At 56.2% G+C, this 19,173-nt stretch overlaps 1 protein-coding gene across 6 annotated transcripts in view; it reads right to left on the bottom strand.

Moving 5' to 3' along the window:
- Nucleotides 1–2,058: 2,058 nt before the first annotated feature.
- Nucleotides 2,059–19,173, bottom strand: part of COL16A1 (collagen type XVI alpha 1 chain) — a 56,072-nt gene continuing 38,957 nt past the window's right edge. For all 6 annotated transcript variants that reach the window (XM_025278545.3, XM_025278547.3, XM_025278550.3 and 3 more), the window contains 21 exons: nucleotides 18,831–18,884; nucleotides 18,169–18,222; nucleotides 16,631–16,675; nucleotides 16,446–16,499; nucleotides 16,098–16,133; nucleotides 15,712–15,774; nucleotides 12,258–12,329; nucleotides 12,021–12,074; nucleotides 11,371–11,415; nucleotides 11,119–11,163; nucleotides 10,760–10,813; nucleotides 10,295–10,348; nucleotides 8,262–8,312; nucleotides 7,873–7,962; nucleotides 6,375–6,410; nucleotides 5,763–5,807; nucleotides 4,698–4,886; nucleotides 4,270–4,336; nucleotides 3,382–3,558; nucleotides 3,135–3,212; nucleotides 2,059–2,402 (listed from right to left, as the gene is read on the bottom strand). In XM_025278545.3, the coding sequence (XP_025134330.3) occupies nucleotides 2,200–2,402; nucleotides 3,135–3,212; nucleotides 3,382–3,558; nucleotides 4,270–4,336; nucleotides 4,698–4,886; nucleotides 5,763–5,807; nucleotides 6,375–6,410; nucleotides 7,873–7,962; nucleotides 8,262–8,312; nucleotides 10,295–10,348; nucleotides 10,760–10,813; nucleotides 11,119–11,163; nucleotides 11,371–11,415; nucleotides 12,021–12,074; nucleotides 12,258–12,329; nucleotides 15,712–15,774; nucleotides 16,098–16,133; nucleotides 16,446–16,499; nucleotides 16,631–16,675; nucleotides 18,169–18,222; nucleotides 18,831–18,884 (1,566 nt within the window). In that variant the 3' untranslated portion in view covers nucleotides 2,059–2,199. The remainder of the gene's footprint in view (nucleotides 2,403–3,134; nucleotides 3,213–3,381; nucleotides 3,559–4,269; nucleotides 4,337–4,697; nucleotides 4,887–5,762; nucleotides 5,808–6,374; nucleotides 6,411–7,872; nucleotides 7,963–8,261; nucleotides 8,313–10,294; nucleotides 10,349–10,759; nucleotides 10,814–11,118; nucleotides 11,164–11,370; nucleotides 11,416–12,020; nucleotides 12,075–12,257; nucleotides 12,330–15,711; nucleotides 15,775–16,097; nucleotides 16,134–16,445; nucleotides 16,500–16,630; nucleotides 16,676–18,168; nucleotides 18,223–18,830; nucleotides 18,885–19,173) is intronic.

Here is a 19,173-nt window from a genome sequence, read left to right as displayed (position 1 = left end):
GCGACCCCATGGACTGCAGCCTACCAGGCTCCTCTGTCCATGGGATTTTCCAGGCAAGAGTACTGGAGTGGGTTGCCAGTGCCTTCACCGTACCCAGCTCCTACTTATGAGCAAAATCCATGATTTTTTTTTTTTTTTTTTTTTTTTTTTGCTGACCACAGTAACAGAAGAGACTATAAAATTCAGCTTCCCATCTGGTTCTTCATGGTCCAAGAAAATACAGCAATTTCCAACTCCAGGGAGATAAGCACTCAAATCATGAAGGCTTAAACCTAGCCTGTTGTAGGATCCCCTGAAGAGTAGTATGATTTGACTCGAGGAGAAAAGAGAAGAAAGCATCATTTACTCTGTAAGGATCGATTCCCTGGTGGTCCTCAGAGGGGATGGGTTTGATGTTTCCTCATAGCGGTTTCCCCCCTCTGGCCTTCAAAGCCAACCTGCTCAGTTCAACAGCTGGTCCTTGCTTCTCTTTCTTTCTACTCATGCCAACACGCTTTTTATTGTGAAGCTCATCATCAGTTAGTGCTTCACAGATTGGGTTGAAAAGAAGCTGGCCTTCTGATGGGAGCACTTTAACATCTGTCCTTGTCCACTGTCAAAAACTGGCTGCTACTTCCATGCGAAGAGGATGAGTTTGCTTTTTCATGTTTTATGTTGGAATCAGGGTTAACTGAGAATTGCTGGTGAGAGATCAAATAAGAACTGGCTCCTCCTTTATCTAAAAGTATCATGTGAGACACTTGGCAGCCTCAAGAGTTTGCCTTGTTTCATTTCTCTCGTCACTGGCACACCTTTCTGCTCCCGGCAGGAAAAAAATAGGTCAAAGGTTCTGAAAAGCTCTTGGCATTTGGGGCTCGACAGGGGAAGAGCATTTTCAAAACCGTGCTGGAAATGCCAGCTCTGGAGAGGTTTGACAGCCAGTTTGAAAGCTTCAGGCAGTTTGGATAAGCATCTGGACTTCGGGTACATTTCTCAGCCTGCTTTGTGATCCCTTTGAAGTTTATCCAACTTGAATAAACCGTCCAGAAAGCTGAAGCCAGTAAAAAGGCTTTCTCTGGAAGTCCCCCTGGATGTGCCCTATCGCTTTCTCACAAGGTAGGCATCCCATCAGGATCAAGAGATCTGAAAAGCAGAAAAGGAAGAAGTCTGAGATAGAATGTTTCTATAATATTCATCTTTCTTTTTTTCTTCTTCTTCTGAGCCTTTTTACAAATGGAGAAGGAGGCAGCAGATGGATCACCAGAGTCCCAGTGGACTTGGAGGCCCATGAACTCAGATCTTATTGTGGCGTGCTCGTGATCCCTTTGCACTGATGTAACCTCTTTCTGAAGGCCTAGGGCTAAAGATGTACAGAAAAATCACTCCACGTGCTAGATTAACAAAGAATAACAAAAGGATGCCATGTGGAGTCCAGGAGGGCGGGTGAGAGGGCCCTCCATCGGTACAGGAAGGAATTTTCATGTCATTTCCCGGAGAAGCACTCCCTGCTTCCCTGGGCCCAGGGCTGCCACCTTATCGTTCCTCCTGTTCGCACAGACTTTTCTAATCATGGAATTACTGGAGCGGCAAGAAGAGAGTGTGCTTGCTTGGAAGAGCTGTCAGGCAGATAGATGAATGTACCTTAGCACCAAGTGGTAATTCTCAAGGTGCATCCTGGATGGGGCTTTGGGTCACACCCCAGAGGGTGGGTGGGGGTACCAGACACCCATCTCTTTTAAGGAAGAAAATAGGGAGTGGTCTTTATGAGCTGGAAAGAGGTCTTCAAACTGCTTTTGGTTCATTCATGAGAAGGGGTGAGCAATGCCCTCTCTCTGACTTGGAGAAGTGTGCCATGAAGGATAGAACATGTGGTTCAGAGGACCAAAGGATGACTCAGAAGTATCGGAGAGGAGAGCTGAGCTGGGGACCCTCTCTACAGCAGCATTCCACAGCTTTACTGGTTGACCACAGGCAATGAAGGAGATGCCCCCTTTTGATCCTGGGACCGAATGGTAAGAAGAAGATGACAGAGATGCAGCTGCAGCCCCAGAGAAACCCCAGCGGCACTGAGATTGCAGATAGTTTTATTTCTTTATTTATTGATAAAAAAATATTAATAGCAATTAAAAAAATCCCAAACATTCACAACCCGTCCAGAGTCCTATAAAGTTGGAGCCATTTGTTCCCAATGGAGCCCTTCATCCGATGGAAATGGTGATTTCAGCCGAAAGGTCCCTTCACGTTTTTCACGGGTGGGTACAGTTGCTCCATCGGCATGGCCCCAAAGCAGTCAGAGGGGCTACAGTGGCCGGTCTTGCCTGGCGGGCCCATGGGGCCGGGGGGACCGGGGATGCCAGGAATGCCTTGCTGGCCCATCGGCCCAGTCGCGCCCATCTTGCCATACCCTGGAGGACCCTGGGGACCTAAGGCAGGAAGGAGTCAGAGAAGGGGGATCAGGAAACCCAGGTCATAAGAAAAGAAGAAGTAACAGTCATGGTAAATAATAGCAATACCTTACATCTGATGACTATTTCTCCAGCTACACCATATTTTCATGAAGACTTGATCTGATCCTGACATTAACTGAACAGTGACAATAATACCACTGGCCGATTTTATTCAGAGTTTCCACCTGCCAAGCAGAAGCCAAGTGCTTTCTCTGCATTATTCATTGAATCATTGCAGCGATTCCATGAGAAAGAAACTATTATCTCGTTTTGGAGATGAGGACATGGGCTCAGGGAGGTCACACACCCGCCATGTGGTGAAGCTACATCTCAGAACCAGGCTATCAAACTTCAGTCATTTCTCTCTTAGTCTTGTCCACGTAAAATAGCCAGTAAGATGATGAGCGGGACCTAAGCTTGCATTCCCTGGCCCCACCACATCCGACTCTCTTCCGCTCTGTCACGCTCGGCCACGTGAGGACTTGAGAACAGGCACGGGATGTCCCACCTAACCCTCAACACTCCTGCCCCACCAACACACACACACGTACACACCCATACCCTAGTAGAGTCTCCTGTACTCAGTGTCATTACTATAAATGCTGGTTGATAGGCCTATGGTTATTGGAGACGCTACACAACAAGAACATCAAGAAAGGAGCTCTCAGCTGTTCCAGATTCACAGTCTCCAAGACTGACTTTTCCTACCTGGGGGGCCGGGGAGACCAATTTCTCCTGCAATGCCAACACCAATGTCTCCCTTTTCACCTTTGGTACCAGGCAATCCTGAAACAAAAGAAATAAGATAAGACGTCCCATCCTGGAGTAGAAAAATGATCTACCTGGTCAGATTATTTGAAACACACACATACACGCAAACACTTGATTCACAGACCTCGTGCAATGCTTCTGTACGCCCCCAAGAACCAGGCACGTAACCGGAGGGCAGACCTACCTCTCACCCCGGGCAAGCCCTGCCGTCCTTCTCTGCCAATCTGACCGGGGAGTCCCGGTGATCCCGGGGAGCCCGGCCGGCCTGGGGGACCGTCCTTCCCTGGGGGCCCTGGTCGCCCTGGAGCTGCTGCCATCTCCATGGGAAACTGCATCCTGGAGGTGTAGTAAGCCATCCTCTCTGTAAGAAAGGACAGGGACAGGTCACAGGGCACCCTGGGCACTCAGAACGACAGGCTGCCAGCATAGAGTCCAAGACAGCCTTTCTTCAGAGGGGCGTCAGAGCAAGGAACACACAGGTGGATCTCTTAAATGGTCGCCTGTGCCCTCTCCCCCACATCGCTCCCCACAGTGATCTTCCTGAAGCCCAGATCTGATTCCAGCATCTCTTTTCTCCGGCAGCCTTCATTAGTCCATCACCGGCTTCAGAATAAAGTCCAGACTCCTTGCTTGGCATTCAAGGTCTGCTTCCCAAGCAAGATGCCTAGCCCCCTTCTGGAAGGGTCCATATTTTCCCCAGTCCCTAGCTTATTGATGTTGGATGAACAAATCAACAGGAGAAAGAGCTGAAAATGAAACCACATCAGCCATCTTAAGGCTGCTGCGTGCCCCTCTATTTAGACTCTCTGCAGACTCATTTGGTATCAGTTTTCTTGTCTGTCTCCTCTGCTTCAGTGGGGGCTTGGGGCGGGGGGCAGAAGGGAATCATTTTGTCTCTGAACAGAGCAGGTGAGAGGAAAGGCTGAAGTCTAATTGAACAGATGCCTGTAAGTGGGGGAGCAAGGTAAGTAGGGGGGTGGATACTTTAAGGGAAAGGAGGCTGGGGTGGGGTGGAGAAGCAGCTGGGAAGGGCAAACAGCACCCACTGCTAGCCAGTTCAGCTGCCAATTACCATCAAACATTTTAATGATCTCTTGTCTGATGAACCTCTTGATTTCATCATAATTCACCATGTCTCCCTGAGGAAAGAGAAGAAACCTGCCTCAATCACACTTTCAAGTCTGGGGCTTATCTCTCCTGGGAATAGATTTCATGGGAATAAAGGATGGGGGGTGGCTGCAGAACAAAGGTCCCAGAAGCCTCCCACAGACACTGAAGACAATGTCCTAGCCCCCCTAAAGTGGAAGAAAACATTTTGTGCATCTTCCTAGGGAAAGGGTCTCCCCCCTTCTCCATTCTCCCACACAGTTAAGAACCACCCATATGGGGTCACGCTCTTCTTCTGTAGAGCATCAATAGGAGCTTCTAAAATGGTCTGCGCTCTATCTCGCACACCTGCTCTGTGGGACCAGTGCCCCTGGTGGCCAGCCTCCTCCTTACCATGGAGCCAGGCACCCCGGGCAATCCGGGGCTCCCCGCAGGCCCCGGAGATCCAGGGTGGCCTCTCTCTCCTGCAGGACCCGGTGGCCCCACAGGTCCCATGGAGCCACTCTTGCCAGGCCCGCCAGGCATGCCAGCTCTTCCCTTCTCTCCTGCCTGGCCCTTCTGTCCTGAAGGTCCCGGGTCACCCTACAAGGACAGGAAGTCACACAGTCCAGCATTGCCAAGTGCTGTCAAGTTTATCTTACAGTGTCTCAAGGGTCTGCCCCTGGCTTCAGTGCCACACGCAGCCCCCAGCATCTCCCTCTGGATCACAGCATCTTGACAGGCTGCCCCATGTCTCTGCCCCCAAAGCAGTCCTTTTAAAGGATGGTTTTCATGTTCTTACTCCCTGCTGAGAAATTTCCATGCCTCCCAGTTGCCCTCAGCATAAAGGTTCAATTCCTCGGCCGGGCATTCCAGGCCATCATGATGGGGTCCTGACTATGTCTTCTCCAGCCTCGTTTTCCTGCCCGGGGGCTTCCAGCCACGCCTTGCTGGTTATAGTTCTGACTCAGCCATGTGTCTTCGTCCTCCCTGCCTGGAATGCCTTCCCTCTCCCCAGTGTCCTCCTCCTACTTGGCTGTAAGGTCCCTGTTCTCTGTGCAACCTCCCTGACGCCCCAGGCTGAGTGGATCGCTCCCTCCCTCTGATTCCACAGCACTGCATCTAAAACCCAACAGGCTCCAGTGTAAGTGTGACTGGACTAAGTGGGCACTGGGCCCAAGGCTAGGACAGAGGGCCTGGCAGGTGAGTAAAGCCAAGCAGATGCTCGCAGAATGAATGCATGAATCAATCAAGAGTGAATGAACACGAGGGTTCCATTCTTCCCACCATAGCTAAGAACCTTGGAACAGCCCCACGTGAGAAGTGTTCAGAGACAAGGTTGCTCCAAGTTCCGCCCACTTCTCTTCCCTGCCCACTGGCCTTGCTGTGTCTCCTCTCCATGGCTAAAGTCAGAGCTTCGGGCTGGGCTTCATCAACTCATGAGCTGCTCCTCTCAAACCCAGCCAGTGCCCAACTCACCTTTGGACCTGGGGGTCCATAGAGTCCCTGTTTTCCAGGGGGTCCCTAGAAGAAAGCAGAAGTCAGGGGTGAAGTCTGGGCAGCATCTCCAAACCATCCAGGGGAAACAGATGTCATGAAAGGACCTTCCAAAGTGTTAGGCCCCCAAACCTTGTCCTACTAAGTTCTGTGCGAGAAAGGACGAGAACCTCCCTGCCAAGAGCGTGGACAGCGGGAAGGGAGAATTATGTTTCCAGGACATGGCCTCATATGATTGTGCTAGGTGGGTCCCTTGTCACAGAGAGAGGTGAGAAGTCAGAATGAAAGGGAGGGCCTGACAAGAGCTGGCCCCCAGGAGATGTTTATTGGACTTCATTATTATCATTGGTTTTTTTGGACCAGATATATGGTTTAAAAAAAAGAAGAGTGAAAAACAAGGCTCACTCTCATCCTTCTTCCTAGTCCCCAGCTCCTCTCCTGTAATAACAAGGGCACCAGTTGCCTGTATATCCGTCCAGAGACCGTCTGTACATACAGGGAGCATTTACCGAGTGAATGCAGAGGGGTCAGGGCAAAGCCAGGAGCTAAAAGCAGCATCCCCGAGAGAAAATGAGAAGCCCAGCACAACGGTACCTCTTTGCCAGCTGCGCCATCCATGCCGGGTTCACCCTGGGGAGCAGAGAGCAACGGAGCTTGTGATGAGCCCCAACCCAGCTTGGCATTTCATGCCTCACCTCGCCCACTAGGCGTGGCCAGCCCCCATTCCACCTAGGAACCACAATTCTCCCCACCTCCCCCCGACACTCTAGGCACAGGCTGTGGACACTCAGACCCCATGCCATGCTCCAGCCTGGCCCCAGCCACCCCCCATTGCATTTGCCCTGCTCTTTGCTTGAGATCTTGGCATCTCGCACATTTCCTGGCTCTGAGTGTATGTTCAGTGTTGGCTGAATGAAGGTTGTGAACCTGTGAACCTCTGACCTTGATGAAGTCCCAGAGTTTGGCCAAGGGAGCCTCAGTGTCCACTCCTTCCCCAAGACAGGAGAGGCTGCCCCCTGGGACCTGCTCACTTCTAGTGAAGCACTGGGGAAGAGGAATCTATGCTTGCAAGGCAACTGGCAAACTCATCAGGGGACTCTGGAGGTTCTTAGCCTGTAGGTAGGAGGGACGGAGGACTGATGGGACCTGCCTGCCCAGGGCCCATGGCAGGAATCAGAGGAGTGGGCGGCAAGACTCAAGCCTCTTGGCAGATTGGCTGGAGTCATCCACTCCATTTCAGGGCACCAGCCCCATGGCATTGCTCTTGTCCCCACAGAAGGAAGTCTGCTTGGGTGGAAAGCACCCCAGCCTGAGGGCTAGGAGACCTGGGTCCCTGCCTCAGTCCCCTGGGAGATTTTTCATCCCTGAGCCTGGCAGTCAGTTCCACCTGATGTGGTCCACCTGATGTGGTCCACCTGTTTGGAACCTCTGAAAGAGGGAGTATCGCAGAGTGGCTCTGGACCCAAGTTCTGGAGTCAGGCAGCCTCTTAATACTTTATAGCTGTTGTGACTCTGGGCAACCTACTCAACCTTGCTGAGCCTTGGTTCCTTCGTCTGTAAAACAGGGACAATCAGACCTATTAAATAGGGTTGCAGTACAGACTGAACGACAACATGTCAGGCATGTAGGTCACCATCGAGCCCAGTGTCAGGGACCAGTGTATCACAGCTCTGGATATACACGCTAACTGGCACTGAGGAGTGGTTTCAGAGTTGCTGGGAGAGCTCTAGCAATAACACTGCGTTTGGGTGCCTGACGTTTACAGGTTTTCTATGCGACCAACCAGCTCCCCTGGGGAGGGGACAGGGTGGAACAGGGAGCAGTTTCCCCTTCCGACACCTCTAGGAGGGATGTGCACGTGAGTGCTAGGTCAGAGGCAGCCGTCTGCTGCGTGGCTGGCCCAGTGCTGGCTTGTACAGCTTGTCCTTTATTCCAAATAGGATGCGATCCTCGGGCACAAGCTCCAAGCTGCCATCGTGGTGCTGAACACCCCTCCTTCCCCAGAGACCTCCGAAGTGGAGGACTGTGTGCAACTGACAAGGTTCACTGGCCCTTTCCCCCGGGGCTGAGCCCTAAGAGGTGGGGTCTTACCGGGGGACCAGGGTGTCCAGGGGGGCCAGGTTGGCCTGGAAGACCTAAAAGGCCCCTTTCTCCAGTGGCTCCACGGTCTCCTTTCGGGCCCTAGAGAAAAAGATGGAGATGGTGGGAGGGAAGAGTGAACCCCACAGAGCCAGAGGCAGACACTGAGCACAAGGGACCCTGTCCCCAATTCCAAGGCCCCAGCAGGGGAGGTGGCGCTGCCTGAACTTGGGGAAGGACCCCGGGGTAGCCTCCGGGCTTCTCCGGAGGTCTTCACCCCAAGCCAGTTAGGGAGATTGACTGGAGGCAGGAGAGGCTTACAAGAAGAAAGGAGGGGGGACGGGGACATGCGGGGACAAACACCGGGGAGGGAGGGACGCAAGGAGGAGCACGGCACTCACCACTGCAGAGATCCCAGCTGGGCCTGGCTGGCCTGGAGGCCCCGGAGGCCCCTAAAGGGAGACAAAGTCAGTGGATTGGACAGAGACTCCGGTAACGAGGCCCCGGGAGGTGGCGAGGGACCAACCGCAGGAACAAGCCCTGAACTTGGTTACGGCAGCTCCATTCTCTTCCCTGGGCCTTTCTTCCATCTACTCTTGCATTTGATCTGTGCCTGGGGATCCCTGGGCACACAGGATGCTCACACCTGCGGCTTGCTGAGTGGTACAGCTGGGGCCTGCACAGAGGGAATGATCTGGGAGCCAGAGCCAAGCGCAAGGGTGTGAAGTACATGGCACCTGGGCCTGGATGTCTTCTGAGGACCCCCAACAGCCCCCACCCTGCCGCCTTCCTTCTGTTGTGTGGGGGGAGCAGAGACCAGGAGCTTGTCTCTGTGCGGAGGCAGGTGAGGCAGAGGGCCTCAGCTCCAACCCCAACATCCTCGCAGATAAGCCCCAAGCTCCCTGGTCTCCTGCCGCTCACCCATCACTGGGGGGTGACGAACCTCAACTGCACAGGAGGGCTCCCACCTGCCCCATCTCTCCACATCCCGCCCTGGAGGCCCAGCTCACACGTCACCTCCCTGGTCAGAGCGACACTTCCTCTGAACCAACGGGGGCACACGGGTCTCTCTCGGAGCACCTTCCTCTGTACTCACAGATGGAATGTTCTGGAGGCACGGGCTCTGTTCTACTCATCTGAAGCCTCCCAGGGCAGGAGTGGCCAGCCCTCAGCAGGGGGCTGAGCTGGATGGACGGAGGTGGGAAGAGGAGCCCTGCACACCCCAGCCCCCTAGTGAGTCTCCACAATTCAGAGTGTGTGACTCTTTCTTTCATCTCTGATGTGGAACCGGGGCAGACAGGGCTAGACCTGGGGTCCCCAATGCAAGGTATGTGGATCCCCTGAGAGCCATAAAAACAGTAATGAGGCCCCAAGAGTTCTTGTTGTGGGGTCCTGATCTATTTTTAACATTTCCAAAAGCCTTCTGGAAAGCGGACGGCTAGTATATTCCCTTCTCTCTGGAACCCCACCAGCTCAGAGCCGTCACACTGATCAAAGGCACCCATTGGCAGACATCTGCGTTACAGATGCATCAAGGAGAAGGGAAAGCCATTATTTCATAAACCTCCTCTCCAAGTCACCCTTTGTCAGTAAACACACCACCCACTCACCCGGCTGCCCGAGCCAAACAGGAGTCATCCTCGATCCCTCTCCTGCCGCCTCCTGCCCCTTTGCCATCTGGGTCATTAGCAAGTCCTCTACCTCCAAACACTTGCGGGATGGGTCCACTGCCACCCGCTCCACCGCTACCCCCCGTCCACTGACATCTCTGCTTCCACTTGCATGTCCTCCCCCTCCTGCCCTGAGGTCTTCCACCATCTGCACCACAACCTCTCCCAGCTCAGCCTTCCCATCTCCACTCACGCCCTCCTCAAACTCCACTCCCCCGTGCCCTGCCTGTCTCAGGCTCTCTGCAGCAGCTACACCCCTGCCTGGACACTCCTCCCCCAATCGGCTCAATAGCTGGCTCCTGCATGTTATTTGGGCCCCTGCTCAAAGACCACTTCTTCAGGGAAGTCGCCTCCCGGCCCTCCCCAGGACATCACATCACCACCTGGTCCCTCTGCACCCATCAACATGTTGTGCCCGTGTGGAAGTTCTGGGATCGGGGGACCTTTCTACCTTACTCACTGCCATAGCCCAGGGCTTGGAACAGTGCCTGGCATGGAGCAGGTGTTCAATAATTATTTGTTGAATAACCAAATGATGTTTGTTTGATAAGCAAACTCGAATGTGCCCAGAAAATACGAAAATGGCACAGAGCCGGGGAACTGCTGGACGGGGTGAGCCCAGAGCCCCTTCTGGTTCTGTGTGGCTGGTGCTGCTCCTGCAGTCAGTTCTTTCAAGTCATCATCAGCTTGCCCACCACCACCGCCACCCAGCCCAATGCAATCCAAACTTTTAGAGAGACAGAGACTAAAACAGGTCAACTCACAACATGGCCAGGGGGGCCGGGTCTTCCCTGGGGTCCCATGGCACCAGGCTCACCCTGCAGGAGCCAGAAAGAGGAAGAAATGACACAGATACAGACTCAGACACATGGGCTGTTAGGCAGGAGAGGGTGGAGCAGAGCAGATGGGACACACCAACGGCCAGAGGAACCACGCTGAGCCCTGGCCTCTAGGTCTAAGCCCTAGGGGACCAGCCCTACCCGTGAGTATGGTTGGAGGGGGAAGCAGAGACCAGGCCTTTGTAGGTTAGCAGCCCATAGGGGCAGGAGCCAGTTATAAGCCTTTAGAGGGGAAGGTCAAGATGTGCAGAGTTGGGGAAAACCTCCCCCAGAAGGCCAAGCAGAGGAGGCGGCCACCTTGCCAGGGAGGAGGGAGGAAGGGGCAGCATTCAGGACTCAGCAGAACCCAGGGCTGTCTAAAGGCAGCATGCATAGACCCCGGGCCCTTACCTCTGCTCCGGGCCGGCCACTGCTGCCCGGGGGGCCTGGCTTTCCACAGTCGCCCTGGAGGAGAGAGGGGCATCTGGGGCTCACCAGTTTGCCACTTGGCTCTGCTGCCCCAACTGATCCCACATCAGAGGGATCCTGCCACATGCCGGTGGCCCCCTGATGCCCTTAGGCTGGCAGATGGCAAAGCCCTGACCCAGTCTGCCAGGCACCGGCGGCCTCAGAAGGCCTGGATGCTGGAATGGCATCTCAGTCAAGGGTCAGGTGGCCTGTCCACTCCAGCTAGGCTGACCCATCTGCCCGGGGTCGAGCCTTGAGAAGAGCTGAGAAAACCTGATGGGCAGAAGTCACCAGGTCCTTACCTTCAGTCCTGGGAGGCCAGGATGGCCGGGTTTTCCCTTGAAGCCCTGGAAGACAAAGCAGGAGCTGCCACGTCCCTCGGCTCAAACAGAGGCCACTTCTCACTCTTCCCTCCCCAGGTCAAACAAGTCAAACCCACCCAAAGTCGTAACTCAGTCCCCAGGGTACATAGATGCAAGCTGCCCCACCCACCAAGGCACCTACCCAGCTTTGGAACCTCTCAGTTCCCAGCCCCTCCCCGCAGCTCAGCTTACCGGGGGTCCCATGAGTCCGGGAGGGCCAGCAGGACCGGGGTCCCCCTAGGGAAAGAGACCAGGGGCACAGAGACAGGAGCTTTGTCCAGCTTGTGCCCACTCATTCACCACTGTCTCCGCCTTTCTTCAGCCCCTCCCCCAGCTCTCCCAGGATGGAGGGTCTGACTTGGCTGTGCATCCTGAGTGAATCCTGGCCCTTCTCTGAACCTGTTTTCCTTCTTTTGGGTACAGAAGGCAGTTGACCTTGATGTTCTGCCCTTTGCCATGGCCCCCTCCTTTTCAGATACCCCAGTAAAACCAGGCACAAGGAGCCAGGGCTGCTCAGGTCCCTCCATGTGTGCAGCCTGTTCTTTCTGATGCCCAGCCTAGTTTCTTAGTTGATTGAGCTTCTGGGTGTAAATTTACTGCCTTCACGGCCTGCCAGCACATCCAACCTGGTTAAGGCCAACCGGAAGAATGGAGAAACGAGGGGGCTCTGGGGCCTTCAGAGAAGTGGGGTGCAGTGAGATGCAGACTGAGGGAAGGTGGGGGCACCTCCTGAAAGCGGTGTGGGGGATGAGATTCAACTCCCTTCATCAGGGTTCCCTTGGCCTTGGCTTTTGGGGAAGGAAGGAGAAGGAAAAGGGTGCCCTCCTGGGCCCACGTCTTACCCTCAAGCCAGGTTTGCCATCCTTCCCATCCAGACCATCCAGACCGGCAGGGCCCTGGAAACGAGGAAAAGGCACTTCTGCATGTTGCTCTGGAGCCCTCGGAGGCGGGAGCCTGACCAGCCCTGCCACCCTCTCCACCCCATCCACCCCTCATCCCACTCCCGCCCCTAAACACACACACATACACACCCACACATACACACCCACACCCCATCTGTCAGGCTATGACACACTCACCTGAATCCCGGGAGATCCTGGTGGTCCAGGGGGACCAGGCAGACCTGATGGGCCTCGAATCCCTTCACTGCCCTGGAAACGAGCCCCCCAACAAAGTCAGCAGGACCTTGTCCCTCTCCCTCCCCTGGACACACCAGCATGAGAAGGGACCCTGGGCCACAGGGGCTGGTGGCTACTGGAAGTCAGGACAGCTGGCTTCAAATCCCAGTTCGGTTCTGGTCTAACTGGCTGTATCCCACATATCACTTGCCCAAGATCTACAGAGCATCCCCTTTCTGCACTGCTCCACGAGGAAGGGACAGAGCCTGCTCAGTCCAGCACCTTCCCCAGAGCTGACCGACTGGCCTGCCAGGTGCTCGGTAATGCAGGCTGGGCCTCTGGTCCCCCAGATGGAACAAGGGTGGCTCCTGTCCCCGAGGAGCTCAGAGTCCAGTGAGGATCACAGACCCACGACAACGAAGGGCAGTGTAACAGTCCCTGTGCTCTGGGAGTCAGGGGCCCTGGGCGTTCCGAGGGGAACTGGGCGTCCAGAAGAGGGCGCAGCTCACTCTGCTGGGGAGGGGCAGGGTTGGGGGGTGGTCGGCGGTCAGGTAAAGTGTCACAGAGGAGTCCGCAGACACTGGGCTCTGAAGGGTGGCTGGGATTTGGGCAGTTGGAGAAGGGGGAAAGGGTGTGCCACTGGGGACTTCAGAGAAGGATAAAGATTTGGAGGGGGTGACATGCCTGGTCTAGCCTGTATGATGGCAGGGGTGGGGAGGAGGCTGGAAGAGTTAGATTGGGGGAGGACACTGAACTCTATACTAGACTTTATCAAATGGACTGCTGCTGCTGCTAAGTCGCTTCAGTCGTGTCCGACTCTGTGCGACCCCATAGATGGCAGCCCACCAGGCTCCCCCCGTCCCTGGGATTTCCCCAGGCAAGAACACTGGTGTGGGTTGCCATTTCCTTCTCCAATGCATGAGAGTGAAAAGTGAAAGTGAAGTCGCTCAGTCGTGTCTGACTCTTAGCGACCTCATGGACTGCAGCCTACCAGGCTCCTCCGTCTATGGGATTTGCCAGGCAGGAGTACTGGAGTGAGGTGCCATTGCCTTCTCTGTCAAATGGACTAGTGGCTTTCAAACTATTTCTCAGAGCCTGGGGGCTCCTGGAGGACTCTGGAGGGGCTGGGGGCACAAAGTGGAGACCCAGGGGTGGGACTCCAGAGCCCCACCCCTTGCTTAGCCAGAGAAGCTCCACTTGCATATTTGTTTGTTTATTAAGATTTTTTTTAATATGGACCATTTTTAAAGTCTTTATTGAATTTGTTACCATATTGCTTCTGCTTTATTTTTTTGGTTTTTTGGGGCCCAAGGCACCTGGGATCTTAGCTCTGCCACCAGGAATCGAACCCACACCCCCTGCATCAGAAGGCGAAGTCTTAACCATTGGACTGCCGGGCAAGTCTGCTTTATAGATTGAGCATTCACACGAGATTCTGTGGAAAAGCCTTGTGATGGTGGTTTAGTCGCTAAGTCGTGTCCAACTCTTGTGACCCCCATGGACTGTAGCCTGCCAGGCTCCTCTGTCCATGAGATTCTCCAGGCAACAGTACTGGAGAAGGCTGCCGTTTCCTTCTCCGGGGGATCTTTCCCACCCAGGAATCGAACGCAGGCCTCCTGCATTGAAGGCAGATTCTTTATCCACTGAGCTATGAGGGGAAAGCCTTGGGAACTACAAAATGAAGCCTGAAAAACGCCGCTACAGGCACGGGGGCGCCACTGACAGTTCAGAGCGGGGGAAAAGGTGGGGAGAATGTGTGAATTAGAATGTTTATCGGAGAAGGGAGGGCGAGGCAGGCAGCTTAGTAGGGCAGGTGGCAGCATTTCCCCAGGGGCAAGAGGCTGGCTGCCCTGGAGCAGTCAGTGGCTGCGGGGCTCGCCAAGGGGAAGGGCTCCAGACAGAGACCCCGTGGGAGGGGTCAGGGGGAGACAGCTTCGGGTGGTACTGCAATGCCACCAGCTACCAGGAGGGGTCAGCACAACCCCAGGAAATGGCGGCCCCGCAGGGAGTCAAGCTGGAGAACCGCTGCCCAGAAGTTTGGGAGTAGGCAATGACTGGCCTAAGTAGAGTAGGCAGCCCTGGATACAGAGCCAGCACGGAAGACTCTGGCAGGGGCTGCCACCCAGGTAAAGGGAGATGGCACCCGCCACTGCCTCAATCATGGCTGATCGGGGAGGCAGCAAAGGGTGTGGGGGTTCTCCTGAGTGGGGTTGGGGATGGGGGGACAAATCTTAGCTCTTTTGCTATCTTGCTGTGTGTCCTGGAATGCCACCAGCATTCCAGGGCCTTCCAGCATTCTCTGGGTCTCATTTCTTCACCTGAACCTAGACCAAGGTGGCCCCTTCTAGGAGTCCTTTCCCACTTTCAGAGGAAAGAGGCTCCCCATGAGGCTACAGACCTCCTGCCCCTCCCTCTGGGCCGTGATCCTCCCACTCCAAGCTCACAGGTCAGACTACGGGCCTCCTGACACCTGACACTGCCCGCCTGTCACATCTGGAGAAGCCCAGAGGGCGGGCTGAGTCAGGGATGTCAGCCTCCAGACCAAAGCAGCGGTGGTTTAGATGCTAAGTTGTGTCCGATTCTTGCAACCCCATGGACTGCAGCCTGCCAGGCTCCTCTGTCCATGGGATTCTCCATGGCAAGAATACTGGAGTGGGTTGCCATTTCCTTCACCAGAGGATCTTCCCAACCCGGGGATCAAACCCGAGTCTCCTGCATTGCAGGCAGGTTCTTTACCCACTTAGCTACGAGCGAAGCCCTAAAGACCAGAACCAAAAGCAGAGCTAGTCCCAAAGCCAAACCCAGGGATGGCCAGTGTGGGCGCTTCCCAACTGCTGCTCCTTCCCACCCTTGTCACCAGGTCACAGGCCATGCCTGCCCTCTTTGGCCCTTGGGGACACCCTGAGCCTGGCTCCCCAGGAGGCCCATTCCCCTTTCCTGCTGTTGTCAGACCCAGAAGGCAAACGCCCAGAGCTCCTCTAGCTGCTAAACGGGGGGTTCCCAGTCTTGGATGTGCTTCTCTCAACTCCTTGCCCTGTCCTGGAGGAGCTGCAAGCTGGCCCGGGCCACCTTGTCACATTCTAGTGGGCCACCTCTCACTACACCCCTCTGCCTTTTCCCCAGCCACCCTCTCCTACTGGGGGAGGTGCAGAGCTTGGTGGCACCGAGGCCAGGAGGCATCCTGGACCCAGCGCTGGTGGCCCACTGGTCTGCCCCGGCCCTGTTGCCCTACAGAAGTTGCTGGGCCCATTCTCGAGTCTCTTTGCCCATCCTTGCTATAACTGAGTCAGTCCTTGAATTTCTGAAGGCCTGATACTAGGTGTGTGGAGGGGGTGGGGGTGGGAGGGGGCAGACAGGGGCTAGGAGCTGCATGGCTCAGATCTGTGAGTGTGGCCAACTTGGGGGTGCTGCTCACCTTCTCCGCTGGGGGGCCGGGTGGGCCAGGTGCTCCAGCTTTGCCTGGGAATCCAGGGGGACCCTAAACCAACAAAGGAGCAGGCAGGGATGAACGTGGGGCTGGAAAAGAGCTCCACTTCCTTCTTCCTCTTGGGTGTCCTTTGCGTTGTGTTAACATGATGCGTTTTTTTTGACTTCCGGGCTGCTGGGCTGCTGGGGCCCACCCAGGAGGCCTTGCTCTCCGGGTCTCTGTTCCTGGAATCCGGCCTGACCACCCAGGCCGTTCCTCCTCCCGGGCCTTCCTCCCTCCCCTCCCCAGGCCCACCCTCATGCGGCCTGGCCTCAGCAGGCCTGCCCGACAGACTGGGAGCATCCCGACAGAGCTGGCTTTGTGTCTGCACTCACCGGGGGGCCTGGAAAGCCGGGTTGCCCTTGGAATCCCTAGGGGAAGAAAGCAAGGGGCAGTGTGCTGCGCCACCCTCTCTCCAGCCTGGCTGCCCAGGTGGAAAGAGTGACACAGTGAGGCTGCTTCGAGTCATGGGGCCTTGCCCTCCACTCTGCCCCCGAAGGCTGGCAGGTGAGGCTCTGGGCAGAAGGTGAGGTTACAGCTCAAGGATGGTGGAGGCTGGGAGGCTACAGCTGGTCCCCACTCCCATACATAAGAGTGACCACCAGGGAGAGGCCCCCTTCCCTGCCTCCCCCCAGTCCTTCACAGTGGTCAGAACAACCAGCTAGGTCCCTGTCACCACTCACCTGGTCTCCTTTCTCACCCGAGCTTCCTTGGGGTCCTCGCTCTCCTCGGGGACCCTGTCACCACAGAGAACAATGCATCTGGAACCCCCAGATGCAACCCCCCATGCAACTGTCCTGTCCCCCAGACTCCAAGGCAGGATCAGGGATTCTCATGTCCACATCTCCCTGTCCCCTTCCTCACTCACCGCTGGGCCTGGGGGGCCTGGGAGGCCTTCAGATCCTGGTGGGCCCTGGTGGCACAAAGGAGCAGAATCAGTCCCTCTGGCTGGGGGAGGGGGGAGATCAGGGCTTAGGGCAGGGGATGGGCTCAGAGCAGAGGCAGGGATGTGGCGGAGGCACTTCCAGGCTGCAGGACTCCTCTCCCTGGTGTTTGGCCGCCCTTTCCCTTGCCTGAGCTACTGAACCAGCCTCTTAACTAGTTCCGCCACTTCTGAGTTCACTCTAAGTGCCAGCTCCTCTTCTTCAACACAGCTCTGATTATAACACCCTCTTGCTCCAACACCCTCCATGGCTCCCCTCCGCCAACCGAATGCTGAGTTTTGAGGCACCCTGTGATCTGATACCAACCACCCTTTCCTGCTTCACTTCCCTCTCCTTTTCTTATCTTCTGCCTGGTTTGGTCCGACAGCTGTTCCCTGAATACCATACATTCACACCACTGACTGTCCCCTCTACCTAGAATGTCTGCCATCCCTTATCCTTTCCAGGTCTCTTGAAACCTTATCAAACCATCGATGGCACCAATCTGTTCCAGGGGTGCCCCCACCCATGGCCTCTCCCTCTGGGATTCCCCAGCATGGACAACCAAATGTCCTTCCCCACCCTCGACCCTGAAGCTCCATTCAAGGCTCAGCTCCAATGCCACCCCCTTAGAGAGGCCTCCCTAACCCTCTGTCTACAGCATCCTGTTCATGGCTCCAGCTTGATTTTTTCCACCAGTCCCATCTCTCCTAATTTATGTGTATCTGTTTATTCATCTGTTATCTGCTTGTCCCACTGGAACTTATCTCCCTGAAGGCCAGGGGCCCAACTGCCTGTTTTATCCATCAAGGCATCTTCAGAACAGAGCCTGGCACCTAGAAGGCCCCTGAGAAAGATGTGCTATTGAATAAAGGCACAACCGGGGTTTACAGCATCCTACCTGGCCTCACCAGCGGCTGTGGGTGGGCGGCATGAGAGATGGGGAAGGGAAGACAAAGGTTTGGGGAGGCTGAAAACAAACAGGGATGGGTTCAAGTCCAGCCTCCACCCTAATTCACTAACTAGCTGCAGGACCCGGGGTGAGCCCAGTCACCGGAGGCTCCCACTGATGACCTGAGCTCAGGGTGGGTCTGGCACACTGGCTGTGCCACCATTGGGTCTGGGTGGCCTGAGACAGGCTTGGAGGCAGCGGGGTCCAGAGCATCGGGCTGGCTCTCCAGCTTGTGGGCGTGGGGTGGGAGGAGGTCCCCTCTTCCAGGCAGCCCCTCCAAGCCATCTCTACTAAACCCGGCGGATCCTCCTCGCAGCTGCCGCCCCCGCAGCAACCAGCCGGCAGCGCCGACTGCTTGAGACGCAGCTGGAGGATTCAGGGGGTTGGGAAGCTGGGGTCACGTCTCGCGTTCACGGGGCAGCTGGGAAGCTCTCCAGGCAGCGGCAGCGGAGGAAGAGGTGGGCGGGCAGGGACCAGCCATTTGAAGCCCTTCCTCCCGCCCCCGCGCGGGAGCAGCACTCAGGCACTCACCGATTCTCCCTTCTCTCCCGGGGAACCCGCGTAGCCTCGCTCCCCCTTGATGCCCTGACAGGCAGCAAAGAGAGAGGGAATTAGCCCCGCGGCCTGCCTGGCGCGGCGCGATGAGAGGGGTGGAGACTGCAGCTGGCACCCAGACTGGCACTTGGGCTCAGATGGCGCCCAGGAAGAGGCTGGGAACCAGTGGGGTGGGGTGCTCTCTGAGCGGGAGTGCGGCTCCGAGTCTCCCACCACCATTCGGTGGAAAGGAGAAGGGTAGTCATGTCTACCGAACTCGGGCCTCCGCGGGGTCTCCCCAACTTTCCCTCCCCCTCCCCACCAGACAGCCTTCAGTCCTCTCCCTGGGAGGCTCCGGCTGCTCTGAGCCTCTGGCCCCTAATGTGTAGCGACTGCTGTGGGCTCCCCTCAAAGCAGAGAGGTGGGCCAAGTCCCACTCCCAAGGGGGCTTATATGGCTGGGGGAGGGGAGGGGAGGTTGGTCTCTGAATGGACAGCCTGGCAGAAAACACCAGCTGAAATGCTTATAAAGGAGGAAGCCCACTGAGGCTGCTCAAGCCTGGTCCTGTTCTGACCACCACCCCTGGGCACCGGGACCCCCCCCCACCCCGCCTCCCCGGCACCCCCCACCCCATCCCCGACCTGGGCCTGCTTACTCACAGGCAGTCCTGGGGGGCCCATGGCACCTGGGTAGCCAGGTTGCCCTGGAGGACCCTGCAAAGAAAGGGAGACGTGATGGGCCAGCCCTTCAATGTTTCTGTCACCCTCCCTGGGTAAGAGGGTGGCCAAGGCCAGCCGGCCTGCAGCTGCCCCTCAGCAGGTGCCAGTCCACCCCGGGGACAGCCACCAGTCCACCCTCCAGGACAGCCACCACCTCAGGCCGTGTCCCCTAGGCCAGCTTCCCTCAGTGGAGACCACCACCAGAGGCCTGGACCTTGGGGGGCCGAGCCAAAGGAGGAGACCCCCCAGGCGGGGGATGATGAGGACCGTGGTTGGGGAGTGA

The sequence above is a fragment of the Bubalus bubalis genome, chromosome 2, assembly GCF_019923935.1.
Source record: "Bubalus bubalis isolate 160015118507 breed Murrah chromosome 2, NDDB_SH_1, whole genome shotgun sequence".
In the NCBI taxonomy this organism is placed as follows: domain Eukaryota; kingdom Metazoa; phylum Chordata; class Mammalia; order Artiodactyla; family Bovidae; genus Bubalus; species Bubalus bubalis.
The sequence above is the reverse complement of the archived record's forward strand: the minus strand, read 5'-3'. Positions and strand labels throughout refer to the sequence as shown.